Raw genomic sequence first — 15,105 nt, 5'->3', positions numbered from 1 at the left:
GTCCTCTTATAAATTGTCATCTCTCACACCATGTCCTGTGTTTACAGCGCCGTGGTCCTGGAAGGAAAGATCTATGCTACAGGTGGAATAGTCAGCAGCGAGGGTCCTGCACTTGGAAACATGGAATACTACGACCCCAAATCCAACACTTGGACTTTATTATCCAACATGCCTTGCCCTCTCTTCCGCCACGGATGTGTAGTCATCAAGAAATACATTCAGAGTGGTTGACAAAACAAAAAAAACACAGATGAACTGTCTCCTTAGCCGAAGATGTTTTACTACATGTACAATTTTTTTTTCTGTTTGATTTTTACCGTTTCAATGGCATTTGTGCCAAATGTGAAGCGGGTAATCAATTTTTTTTTTTTTCTGCTTCAACTGCATTTTTTTGGGTTATTTACAAGTATGATAAAGGACATTTTTGTTTTCATTTTCTCTGCAGGTTTTGAATACAATCTACATTGAATGTAGAAGATCACCTACTCCTCTGGGTGATGCTGGAGCATTGGGCTCCATACTATGTACTATATTGTAAGTTACTAAGGCTGACGTGTCACTAGGCGGCATAGTGGAACACGTGGACACCTTAGGTGCAATAGATTCCCATATTTTTTACATGGGTTCAGTGAATTAGGGTTTGGGGAGGGCGGATGTGTATTTTACTAATAGACGTGAGGATGGGATTTCGTTTTTTTGGGGGGTTTTTTTCTGATGACTGTTTGGTATAGTACTGCTAAGCATCTCATTCTTGGGAAAGTGGGTGTTTGTTTTTTTTTAATGGCTTTTGCTTATTCTTACACATATATAGCATTAGCCAGGCAGGTGGAAAAGAAACAGTTTGTCAGAACACGCAAGCTTATTTTTTAATGCAATTATACATGTGGGCCTATTCAAAAAAACATTGCAAGGGGCAGAGGACAGTACCCCATAGCACCCAACGCAACCAATCATATTGCATCTTGTGCTTTCAGTAACAAGACTTCAGATTGGTTGCTTTGGGTTATTGTGTTTTGCTCCTTGCAGAGGTTACTGAATAAGCATGATTAGCTGTATCCAGCGGCAACCGGTCATGTGGTGCATAAAGAGTCTGAATATGACGCTTTACCCATTCTAAAGGTCAAAACTAGTGCATACTATGGGCAGGCTATCAGTTTGTACAAGACATCCGCTTTCAAAGTTATTGGTAATCCAACAAGGGAGATTTTTTTGGTTTTCTTGGGGGTTTTTATGTTCCCAGTATGCTTTGCAAGGTGGCTCATAGCAGAAAGAGAACACAAAGCATTGTGTGAAATTTAGCAGGTCACGGTATCGCGTGTGCCCGGACAGACATTTTTGACGGCCGGTAGACAATACTTTTAATTTGCCCAGAACTATTAAATAGTTGGTTCACCTTTACCGAAAATCTGCCTATGGAGGTAAGTAGCACCCGTAGATAAGAACAAGCTGTGCAACTTTGACTAAAGTTTAATAATGCCCTTGCTATAGGTGTATGCCATTTCTGTGCCTCTTGAAGTCTTGCCAAAAACTTCCAGAGTTGGCATTATCCAATCCTGCCTTGTTGCTAGTACATTGCTAAAAAAAAAAAAACAGCAGTTACTTCTCATTCCCACCATCACAGGAGTGAGCTCTCAAGGCCCTGTATACCTCTTACACTATCTTCACCATCACAGCATCACTGACCTCAAAGCTCCTCCGACAGGGGAAAGAGAGAGCATAAAAGGGGGGGGTTTAATGTGCTGGGAGTGTCTTGGCAACGTCCAATCAACAAGGCAAGACAGGATGATGCCAGTTCTTGTTTTTCAGCTAGGCTTCGGGAGGTGCATAACTGGCCTACACCTAAAGCAAGGGCATTATTTAACTTTAGTCAAAGCTGCGCAGATTGTTTTTAACTACAGGCGTCCCTTATCCGCATAGACAGTCTTTTTTGGTAAAGGTGAATTAACCCTTTAAACAATCACACATCAGCACAGCTATGTAGAAATAACAGCTTCTGCTTTCTTTCTTCTACAAACAGACATTTTATATGTAGCATGAAGACAAACATTTTACCTCATTTATTTGAAATGTTCCCCATAGATAAAGACACCAAACACTAACTTTTGTAGGACTGATAACTTGGAATGGTATTGAGATATTAAAACAAAACTTTTGGTTCAAATGGAGAAAATAAGGTAAAAACTGATAAATATATTTTTCTGACACTGCTAGTTAAAATTGCCAGAAATCGATCTTTAATTTGCTATTATGTAAAATCAGGTCGAGAGTGGAAGAGTGAGCATTGTGCACCAATCAGATTGTCAGACACTGCAGAGTGCTATCATCCTAAGATGTCAGGTGGAGGATTTTAAAGCGGGAGGAGTGACACTGATGATGGCAGTATAGCTGCAGGCTTTAGCTATATAGCATGGTAGAGCAGTTTGTAGCAGTCACATACTCCTAAATACTGTATATCTAAAGGCAGCTTTCATCAGAAATGCCTTTGTTAATCTCTATCACTATGTAGAAATCAATTGATGTCTAAAAAATGTACTGACCTTGCTATGAGGACCATATGTCCAGCTGTAATAGCTTTATTACTTAATAATTCCTATGTTTAACCTTTCAGATATGTGGATATGGTACAATAATTTCAGACCACTCAAAAGTATAACAATAAAAGGAATTTACTTAGCTTGGTTTAAAGATGTATTACAGATGATGAAAATAGATAAATACAGCATTCAGTCCAGGGGAGTCACAATTCCATTAGAATGGAAATACCTGGAGGCGATAGTCGTTGATTCAAAATATTCTTCTTGAGTTCTGGATCCAACTCAAATAGCCCTTTGTCTTCTATATATATATATATATATCTATATAAATATATTTATATAGATATATATCTATATATATAGATATATATCTATATATATATATATCTATATATATAGATATATATCTATATATATAGATATATATATATATCAGCCCCAAAACTAGTTAAAACAAGTTTAACCCACATTCCCAACTTCTCACAGAATAATGGAATCAGCAGCTTCCTACAAAACAATAGATCAGATGTCTCTTCTTGCAGTTATGGATGGATGCCTGTAAATTACCAACATGATTCTTTCATCTGTCAGGGATTTCCGCCTCATATTCTCCCTTTAAGAAATGTTGGCTAGGGTTCCCCCTGTCATTGGCTCTCATGGCCATCACAAGCCTAGTCCAGGTCCTTCTGCATTCTCTGGTTCATAGACTAATGGACAGTCAAAGACATAGATCTCACAAACATCAAGTCATCAAGACAAATAAAAACCCTGAGGGACTTCCACCTTCCAGGGTCCACCCAGAACTTCGGTTGACTTATGCCCCGTACACACGGTCGGACTTTGTTTGGACATTCCGACAACAAAATCCTAGGATTTTTTCCGACGGATGCTGGCTCAAACTTGTCTTGCATACACACGGTCACACAAAGTTGTCGGAAAATCCGATCGTTCTAAACGCGGTGACGTAAAACACGTACGTCGGGACTATAAACGGGGCAGTGGCCAATAGCTTTCATCTCTTTATTTATTCTGAGCATGCGTGGCACTTTGTGCGTCGGATTTGTGTACACACGATCGGAATTTTGACGGATTTTGTTATCGGAAAATTTTATCTCCTGCTCTCCAACTTTGTGTGTCGGAAAATCCGATGGAAAATGTCCGATGGAGCCCACACATGGTCGGAATTTCCGACAACACGCTCCGATCGGACATTTTCCATCGGAAAATCCGACCGTGTGTACGGGGCAGTACTCTTACAGCCACTCAAACATATCCTCATACTTTGATAGTTGGCTTCCTATGTTGTATTCATACAAGTGCAAACCAAATAAGTCATCAAAATCTAGTTTATAGAAAGTTATGTGCATCTTTAGTTGGCTGTTATGACAAACTGTTTCCCTTTCTTAACCTAACATGTATTTAAATAATTTTAGGTTCAACCAATGGTTAGACCACATAATTTCCAGTAAAATATTAGTCTTCCTGCAGATCTTAATGAAATGGAATTTCCTGCTACTACTAGTAAAATATCATTAAAAGACACATATATATTAAATGTGTAATTACATATATGAAGGTGAGATTTTGGAGGCTATAACAGCTAGCTATTTCATCAACAACTATAAAAAAAAAAAAATCTGCCACCAGCTCATCAAACAGAATATACAAATATGTATATTTATTTTCTATACCTCTTTAATCAAAGTTACCAGTAAGAAGAACAATATCTCATGCTACATTCAATATCATTGTGCAATTCTACCCGCAATCTACAGAGACCATTCGCTGTTGATTAGGTCATATCTGATCAGAGGTGGACATGAAAATACTGCATCTGTTAGTGAATGCAATTATTTTACAACCACTTCTGGGTTACTATTATTTCAGGTACTTATATAGCGCTGTCAATTTACACAGCGCTTTACATATATATTATACATTTACATCAGTCCCTACCCTCAAGGAGTTTACAATTTAAAAGTCCCTAACTCACATTCATACATACTAGGGCCAATTTAGACAGGATCCAATTAACCTACCAGCAAAACTCAAAAATAGATACTGATTTACCTTGAGGAGCTAGTACACATGGGCACCAGATGCAAACGTACATCAGCCGCTCATGTACAAGGTGATATAAAGTGAACAAATTGCACAAATCAGGTAAACCTTGATTCTTATGGGTGAATAACAAAATTTCATAATTATTTGAATCCAGATTGGTACAATTTGGGAATAATTCTTAGGGTCCTGTTTAAGAATGTACAATGAATGACCCTCGCAGAAGTGCCCCAGCTACTAATGAGCTTCATCTAATAGGAAAGGCATCAGACTCCATACAGTGTTCATGTACTCTATAAATGCCTTCCATGGATTTATGTGATGGGATTAAAGGCTGATGGTCAACGTCATTCTTAATTTTGCAGTTTCATTGAGAACCTGCACAGCCAGCCACTAATGGTTCATGGTAAAAGGCAGAGGCAGCTTTTCTCTCTTAGTTGCACAGCCTGCCCTTATATGTGGTATTCAAGGTAATTACTGTCACAGAGCGGTGAGGTGCTTCAGAGATCACAAGATCATGGATTTAGATAACCTTTAAAGAGAAATTTTAGCCCATTTTTCTGTTTTAGATAGGGCAAGGAAGAGTTAGAACCTTTGCCAGGGTTGTATTGTTGTCTGGTAGGCTTCCCTTAACTTTTTGTATTTGTGACAGGTGGTCACTGGAACAGGAAGTGAAGGGGAACCTGACAGAGATTCTACCTCTTCAAAGTTGAAGGGGAACCTGACAGAGATTCTACCTCTTCAAAGTTGAAGGGGAACCTGACAGAGATTCTACCTCTTCAAAGTTTTTCAGACCTAAAAAAAAAGTTAAATTCCATTCTCACATATATGATTTGCTATCAACACATAAGAATCAAGGCGGGTGCTCTCCGCCATTATTCAAAAAGCTAATCGCATACCTATACCCATAAAGCATACCTCTGGCCGATTCCCACCCCCCCAGCCTTATCCCGCTGAGATCCTCTCATGCCCTGCTACTGCTTAGTCCCGCACCGCCATGATCTCTCTGACATTATCGAGTGGCACGCTCGTTCAGTGGACGGGCCTCTCAATGATGCACTGGTAGGCCCACCCCTTTCTCCTTTCCTTGAATAAAAGGCTATGCCTCTTGGGATAAGTGACAAATATATCCCGGGAGGCACAGTGGGCAGTGTACACATCATTGCCCTAAGGTAAGAAAAAAACTGTGCAATACTTCTGCAGGATAGGAGGAAGGGTGGAATGGAAGGAATGTGTGGGAGAGGGTGAAGGTGCACTTTAAGGATTCATTTTTTGCCTTTGTGAACAATGATCAGCCCTATACAGCAGCTTTTCAGCAGGATCATTTTTGTTACTGTTCGGTCACTGCTGTCATGGACACCCAGACACCACTGGCATTCAGTGACTATTCAAGTTTCTATGAGCACCTAGAAGCTCACTGCTACTGCAAACACACCGATTTGGCTACTTACAACAGCTGAGGACTGTATGGGGTGGGAGGAACTGAGAACAATGACTGTCTTTTCAATTATAACCAGCAATACCACTGCATGAGGGCATTTTATTAATTCTTAAAAGTTCTGCAAAGTTTAAAAGTTATTTTCTGTGCCTGTTATCTTTTTTACTATTCATCAAACTTATTAAAGTGGACCTAAAAAGTATCTAAGCTAGCACCAGTACTGCCGCGTATACACGATCGGACATTCCGACAACAAAATCCATGGATTTTTTCCGACGGATGTTGGCTCAAACTTGTCTTGCATAGACATGGTCACACAAATGTTGTCGGACATTCCGAACGTCAAGAACGCGGTGACGTACAACACGTACGACGAGCCGAGAAAAATGAAGTTCAATAGCCAGTGCGGCTCTTCTGCTTGATTCCGTTGGAACTTTGTGCGTCGGAATTGTGAGATTTTGTTGTTGGAAAAGTTGAGAACCAGCTCTCAAATTTTGTGTGACAGATGGAAAATGTCCGATGGAGCCTACACAAGGTCGGAATTTCTCCTATCGAACATTTCCTGTCGGAAAATCCGACTGTGTGTACGGGGCATTACTGTGGGAATCTCCAGATCTGTTACTTTGTCTCTGAAGAGCCCCTTTAATTGTAGGCCTTGAATTATGCATAAGTCAGTATTAAGCACCTTCTGGGGCTAAGCCCGACCCCACAGCTTAATAAATAGTCCAGTGTTAGAACCGCAGAGGTCAGCAGGAGTTACGACATTGGACTTTTAAATAGCAGGGGCAGAGCTAGCATTAGGTGGGTTCTGTATACAGTCTAGGTTTGAAATCCACATCAATAAAGAAAGGGCCTCCAGTACTTAAGAGGTTTTGTTAGCTTAGACACATAGTCATTACTTGACAGGTTCACCTTAAGGCCTACCATACAGTCAACCTGTGATTTGTTACCTAGGCCCCCAAGTCAGAAACATGTACAGATATATACTGATAGCTGCAACAGTTGTTGCAAGAGACTGAGCAGTTTGGTTTCTAGCCAGCGATCGCTTCCACTGGACAGTGGTCACCTGACAAAGTTTGTAAATGTTGCTTCTTTTAAAAACTCTCACTGTTAAGCGCCGGTTCACATTAGAAGCGGCACGACTTGCAGGTCGCCTCACCGAGGCGACCTGCACACGACTGCCGCGGCGACTTGCAAGACGACTTCTGTATAGAAGTCTATGCAAGTCGCCCCCAAAGTAGTACAGGAACCTATCTTCTAAGTCGGAGCGACTTGCGTCGCTCCGATTAGAACGGTTCCATTGTACAGAACGGGAGGCGACTTGTCAGGCGGCTAGGTCGCCTGACAAGTCGCCCCCGTGTGAACCGGCTCTAAAGAGAAACTGACTGCTACATTATGCCTGGGCACTATGTAGCTGAAATGTAATTAAAATTTAAAAAAACTTTATTTTAGGTCTTGGTTTAAAAAAAAAAAAAAAAAAGTTGGCTTAGCTGGTGATGTTTTTAAAACACTACTTTAGGTCATATTCACATATATAACCACAATGCAAATTAACACATGGATCTATGTGTGTTGTACTGTGCTGACATTCATTTTAAATTGCGCCTAAACGCAAACACACCGCGCACCACAAAGCACCTGTTATAGCGTTCTTTGCTCTGTGCATTGTGGTGGTCTGTGTTTGGAGAAATGGTACAGGTGTGTTATTTTGTACAAAGTTATTTTGCAAAGTTTTGACAGCTTCTTTAAAATGAGTGAGCTGCGTTAATTCAGTACAAGCTGATGTATAAAATAACGCACCTCCACACTGTGAATGGGCCCTAATGTTGGACTGTAGCATGGTGGTCGCATGCTCCTTCTTTCTGCCATGTCTTCTTTGCCAAAAGTATAATATATTACTCAACAAAAAAAAAAAAAAAGTTTTTTTTTTTTTGTTTTTGCGTTTTTACTTTTCTATAAACGATGCTGAACATTTACATTGACACTTGAAGGAGTAAAACCTGCTAAAACAGTAACCTGTATTATTTTGCTATATCTTTAAGAAAAGATTAAAATATTATTTTATTATTTAATTATAGATATTATTTGTTGGCAATGCCGAATCCACTATCCTCAAAATAATGTCCAATTTAATATATTATTTTGTATTAATAGTTATTTTCACTTCTGTAAGTCTGTTGATGTAATTTACCGCTTTGGTTCCAATATCAATGATGTCCCAGATTATATTACAAAGGATATGAATACATTTACTTCAAGTCTATTTTGCCACAAAACAGATTGGATGCAGTTTTTATTTTAAACATTTTCAGTTATTTAGATGATGTATTTTGTTCATTATGACATACAGTAATATATTTTGAATAATTTTAGCTCTATGATAGCTTCCTCCATTACGTGCAATAAGAGCGTTTGAATTTGTAGTCGCTTTTAAGTATACTAATAATGGAGCAAAAACATTCTTATGTCCAAAATAATCTTGTTATTGATAATATCCTCATGACATAAATTTGTTTGTATGGAATGCAAAACTTTTTTTGTGAATTCCGCTAGGCTAGCTTGTTTTCAGTGACCTTCCAATCAAATCACTGGGTTCAGATAGGATATAATAACTGACAGTCTAGTTGCAGTTTACCATCACATGAAGTGCACCTGCCAGTGACAAAAACGGTGAAGCAGCCATTTTGTAAGCTGATTAAGAAAAATTTATATTTAAATCACTGTAAATTAAAAAGATTAATATTTATATACATAAAATTTGTAGTAGCTGGCAGCATGAGATACTTGTAGTTTTATAGGTTTTTCTTCAGCAAAGTATCTAGAATATCAATTCTTAACTAGATGTTCTTCCAGAGGTTGGAGAGGTTCCTTAAGCAATGCCTGCATAGTTCTGGGGCCAACCCTACTTGGTGGAGCCAGCTGCAAGATATCAATTATCTTCTTAGCTGTGTGTAAAGGTGACACTCTGACCACCACTGTAGAGGGGGCATTCTTACCACTGGTCACCAATATAAAGGGCATTTTTCCCAACTGTCCCCCAATGAATTGGTTTTAGCAGATAATTTGGTTTTTCCATGGAAACGAAAAATTATTTCAAGGGTTCCCCTAGGGTAAAGAGGTTAAGAAAGGGTCTAGAGCTCTGGTGCACAACCTGTGGACCTTTAGGGTTGCAGTGTGTCCCCTGTCACCCCAGCAGCCTATAGTGGCAGCATTGCTTTACAACGGAGATATGATAGCATTGACCTATAGCAATTTTGTTTGCAATGTCTCCATTTTCTTAACTGTCTCCTACAGTATGTTTCCAACCACTGTTATAGCATGTCCACAGTCGTTGGCCAACTCCTCTTGTAAGTCTGCACTCTCTTATTGCTCATTTACAAAAGGGGGGTAAAAAAAAAAATCAGTTGAGCACACTGCCAAGGTTGCAACGCAGCATGGCAAAACCTATACAGTAGGTTGTGTTTAGTGAGCAGTATCGTCGCCTAATGTGACCCATTTACATGGATGCCAAATGCTTGGCTCATGCTCGTGGCACAGTATTTCAATAGAAAATCCCTTTTTGGATCAAGGGAAAAACGGGGCATTCAGGAGGCAGCAGTATCACCTTGTTAATGCATGGTAGCAGCCTTCTGGAAAGAGTTCCACCATGGTTTGCTTTGCAGAGGATGGTAGAGAGTGCCCCTCATGTATATGAGCCCTGTCAGTCTTTTGTTGGGTTGCATACACTGCATAATACATATGGCCCCTTGGCGACCTCAAGGGCTGCAGTTGAGGCCCCCTACACCTTCTATGTTGACAGCCTGTGCTCTAAAAGCAATCGTACTCTTGTGTTCTTGTACCAGGTTACATATGAAAAAAAATAATTCAATGCACTACAAAGGAGGTAAGTAAATCATACCCGTTGCTCTTATTTCTACTAAAGATACAAAAAAAAATTCCTTCTGCATTGAACTTCTGCCTGACCCTGTGGCCTTATTATATTTTTATACCTATTACCAGTAAGACACAAGGTTGCTATAGTGATGCAATGATAACACGTCGGAGTGTTGCCATGATTCAGAATAGAGGACTAAAGTTGCCAATGTCCGAGGGAGACCCGCATCCTCCCTCCCCTCCTTCTCAGCCTTTCTCATCCTCCCTGCTTTGTAAAAGCCATTTCGGTGCCTGGAAGCTCGTTAAGCAGTGGGAAGGCTGTTTGATAATCTCTGCCAGCTTCTTCCACTGCTGAAGTGTGAAACCACACTTGCAAAACACAATATTAAATGAAAAGCACGGTGTATGTTCAAAGAGTACATTATTGAAGTGATTATTGCCTTATTTACTTTAAAGATATTTTTCAATATGACTTTCATATTTTTACAAACTTGCTAATTGTTTTATTATTGCATTACTGTGCATTTTTCTCTGCTTTCCTTACAACAGCTGCTGCTGTTTTACCAGAAACACAGGGAGTGCATCACTTTCCACAGGCTAAAATATATATATAAGTGTAGAAAAAAAAAGGGAGGAGTTCCTCCTAAATACTCCTCACAAACGGAAATATGATAAAAGAATGTGCAATGTGCAGATAAATAAATATATATACACATATAAATCTAAACATGCATATATTTAGGAGGAACTCCTCCCTTTTTTTCTGATGAACTTCGATTCGTTTTTTATGTGTTACACACATATTGTGTTTTTTACACTGAATTTGATGTTTTTAATTACACGGTTCTAGCTGGGACCTACACACAATAGTGATAGACCACTATAGTGATATACCTTTTTGGTATAGGATATAGGGTGAGAACCCCTTCAATTACATCAAATTGAAATACTGACATATTACACCGAATGTTACTTGGTTAAATTGCACTTTCACCTGAGAGGAGTGACTCATACAGGAGGGTCACTCTTTAGGTAACGGGCAGCGCCACTTACCCCTACACTTGTATATATTTTTTACACTGGTGGTGCCCCAAACTTTTGAGCCCCTAAGGGAGGGGCTGCAGCCCAGCCTACACCTAAGCACTGAATTTATTCATTTATAGATATTTTCCCCAGGCTGCCACCGATAAGAGGAGCTGGTTCCCTAGAGCTGTCAGCCACAAGGACAGTCTCTGTAACAACTCCAAAAAAGAGAGGGGACGTGCTTTCTGTATTAAAAGCCTCAAAAGCTATTATTAGTCAATTCAACAGACAGGTCCAGCCATCCAAAGTGCAAGCAACTAACGCGTTTCGCTAAGAGCTTATTCATAGGGTATGAGTAATCAATGTTTTTTGAGGTTTTTAATTTGGTAAGAGGTTCACTTCTCATTTTTAGTGTTGTTTCAGAGATTGTTAGTAATAAGTATCATAGATTACAAAGTGAGAAGAAGCCGTAAGGCACAACCATTGTGTTTTACATATAGAAGCCTGTAATGAGCAAATTAACCACCCAATATACATACATAATTACACCCCATACATAGAGAGAAGGCTTTTAGTGCATTACACATATTGATAAAATAAAATAATTTAGTTTTTCATATATTTATCTGAAAGCATTGAGAAGAATCAGCATTCTCTTTAACTACGCAGCTGGTATAAATTCTCATTGGATGTTCCATTCAGCTAATATAAAGAATACATTTGCAGAACATTAAATAAAACTTGTAAAAAAACTAGTCAAATTATAAAAGTATCAAGCTGCTAGTCTATTTATCACTTTACCACGCAAGATCCACACGTTTGTCTAATTGGATTCAATTGGAAAAAATGTGTGATCCTTGGGTGAAGGTTCCGTGCAAACATTTATAAATAGACTTCTAAGTGTCCACCAAACACCAGTTGAAAAAATAATAATTGCAGTTCCTGGCTTTTCTCAATTAGAATGTCCAGCATCATTACTGGAAGAACCATTGAGAGTTCTCTCACCAGTAATATATGAACATACAGTTAAAAATTGTTCACACACAGAGCTGTTTATCTGAGATGTCCGCCTGGCCGTAAAGTAATTAGCAGCAGCTTGGTTTGGGGTTTTTTTTTGTTGATAAACACTTTATCCACAATTTAGTGGCAGAGCAGGAGTCATTATTTATATATACACCACCTATATGTGCTCATAATAAAATACAGACGGTGCCCCCTCGCTGGTGTAACTTTGGATAGAGATAAGCTACGATTTTTGGGTCTATTTGAAAAACATTTGTTGGATGCACGTAACACACATTTGTGCAGGTTGGATGAGTTATTCAAGTATTTCCTGTAATAAATCAATACCTATGATCATCAGCTCCATATAGTGACCAAAATGTGATATATTTTTTTATTAAGGTGTTTTGGAAAACTTTACATACTTCATTTATTATGCTGGACAATGAACGAGACACCATTGTGGTGAAATGTATATGCTCTGTATGTTTGTAATACAGATTGCATTGTTATGGTATTTTCTACCTGGTAGGAAGGGAGCAGATTTGGCACAAACTGCCTTCCCACTGCTTTCCACTACAGTTAGATGGCTCTTATAAAGCAGCAAGGATGAGAAGGGTTCAGGGATGCAAAATTCATAGCATCTTACTAGAAACATTAAAAGAAAAATTGATCTTTATTACATAAGTAAAGGTTTTACTATTTGAACAGCTAATGCCATGGAAGAAGTGGGGCACACATTCAGTCCAAACCCTGACTTCAATTTTTCTATAGCATAAAAGGCAATGCTCAAGTTTGAGAAGCAGTTTCTGAATCCAAAACTTGGGGAATCCAATCTAACGGCTCGATCCCGCCTTGTGCAGTGATCTGCCCTAATCTGCACAGACCCACCACAAAAGGATTGTGTGTTCTGTGCACCCTGTTTAAACCAGAATGCTGCATTGAGATGGGATGCGCACCTCACCCCATCGCAGCTCCGCATCGGTGCATATAGACAGATGAAATGTCATTTTGTGACATTACAATAAAGTAAAAAGGAAAAAAGTAAACAACGCAAGGCACACCCTTCAGTGCTACTACACATCAAATACAAGTCTTCACTCTAAAATTACCTAATTTAGTGTACAGGCTGATGTGAGCAAGCCCTAAGACAACACTGTTAACTGTGGTTGTCCTCTCAGTGGCTATGGGCATCAAGAACCAATAAAAACAACTCCTCCTAATTACAGCCCCCTTTACTTTTTAGGTTTAAAAAAAGAACCCAGAGACAGATAAGGCAGCAATATTTTGTATTTTACTCTTATGTACTAAAAAAGTACGATTTCTTTAAAGAAAAACGTCTTATTTATTTTTTATAAATTCTTTATTTAAAGAAAACACAGGTACAAAAGATGTGACAGTACATGGCATCACATTGTAATCTCACAGTAGAGTCGTACATTTATCCCATATAGATCAGGAGAGTTACATATATTTGTCATTTTTTAGAAATTTTTAATCATAGGCAAATGGAGCCCCAATCTATATCATAATGCATTAGGAAGTCATTGTGATAGATTCTTACTACTTTTCACGATATCTCTCAAGATGTATAATAGTTTGCTATGGCAATTTACACATGGCCCTGAAGAAGGAAATCAAGGACTTGTCTGGTAGGGAGGATTTATCATGAAAGTTCTGATAGAACCAGGATCCCACATTATCATTCAAACGCCTTCTATTTATCAAAAGAATTGCGATAGTTCTATTGTGTGTTAGTGAGTGCCATATCTGCTGTCCCACACAGCAAAACACAACCCATAAGTGGTATGGTCCAGCATCAGAAAAGGGATGTATTGTATGAATCAAATTGTAAGCTCCTAATAAACCTCATTGCTCCTAGCCTGTTGCTGTCTTGTTGGGTAAATGCCCCCCCCCCCAAAACATTATTTCTCAAATGCCAGTAGCACCAGTAATATTCATAGGCTGCATTCTCAATTCAGGGAACAAAATGGCTGCCAACCAATGCACAGCAGGTCCATCGTAACTTGTATTTTCTGAATGCTCCTTGTATCTTTAGATCTGAATGTGATGGATTTTTATCATTATGCATTTTCCTGTGATATTTATTCTTTGAACAAAGAAAAAGCACAATTATAAGACGTACCGTCTCTCCTACTATGGGGTGACCCTTCAGACTCTTCAGCCAGGAAGTGCAACACGCTTCTATCTGCCTGGTGCAGGATGGGAACTACTTTCTTTCCTCAAGTTGGTGTGTCTCTTACCTCCAAAGGAGGTGTTCGCATATAAGGAAGGACTCACAAAACACACAACTCCAGTCAGCATCACACATCTGTTCACACTGAAACCAACCTATTTCTGTGAATAATAGAAAATAAACAGGGTTATCTGTAATGGTACTGTACATAGTTTATGTTACTGGTTAAGATCTTGTTATATTATAATAAATATATTTATAGATCTAGACTGATGGCTGTTGTTTTCATTTTTACTACTATGGAACTTGGGCTGTTATTTGACCTATTTGCATTGCTTCCGCACTACTTTACAGATCATACAATAGCATCATTCCCTGCCCCTGAGGAACATACACATTTATTTGACTTATTCTCATTTTTTCTGCAGCACTTTGCAGAATATACGCAAGCAGCATTCCCTACCCCTGAGGAATGTACACATTTATTTGACTTATTTTTATTGCTTCTGCATCACTTCACAGAATATACAGAAGCAGCAGTCCCTGCCCCCGGGGAGCATTCACATTCATTTGACTTATTTTCATTGCTTCTGCAGCACTTTGCAGAATATACAGACGCAACATTATTCGCCCCTAAAGAGCATACACATTTATTTGACTTATTTTCATTGCTTCTTCCACACTGCAGAATATACAAAAGCAGCATTCCCTGCCCCCGAGGAGCATTCACATTCATTTGACTTATCTTCATTGCTTCTGCAGCATTTTGCAGAATATACAGAAGCAACATTCCCCGCCCCTAAAGAGCATACACATTTATTTGACTTATTTTCATTGTTTCTGCAGCACTTTTCAAAATATAAACATTCTCTGCATACTCCTTCTGTAAAATCCTATTTTTTTATAGGTAAAAATGGATGTAAGCAGCTAGCCGAACAATTCTGTCCACCCACTCTTCTATTATACACGTCCCTGCT

The 15,105-nt window shown here is 38.9% G+C and overlaps 1 protein-coding gene across 1 annotated transcript in view; it reads left to right on the top strand.

The window, feature by feature from the left end:
• Positions 1 to 14,353, top strand: part of KLHL29 (kelch like family member 29) — a 1,311,461-nt gene extending 1,297,108 nt beyond the window's left edge. The window contains exon 16 of the mRNA XM_073625329.1: positions 48 to 14,353. Within this exon, the coding sequence (XP_073481430.1) occupies positions 48 to 231 (184 nt within the window). The 3' untranslated portion in view covers positions 232 to 14,353. The remainder of the gene's footprint in view (positions 1 to 47) is intronic.
• The last annotated feature ends 752 nt before the right edge of the window (positions 14,354 to 15,105 follow it).

The sequence above is a fragment of the Aquarana catesbeiana genome, linkage group LG04, assembly GCF_042186555.1.
Source record: "Aquarana catesbeiana isolate 2022-GZ linkage group LG04, ASM4218655v1, whole genome shotgun sequence".
Lineage (NCBI taxonomy): Eukaryota > Metazoa > Chordata > Amphibia > Anura > Ranidae > Aquarana > Aquarana catesbeiana.
Note: the sequence above shows the minus strand (reverse complement) of the source record. Positions and strands in the feature narration are given on the sequence as shown.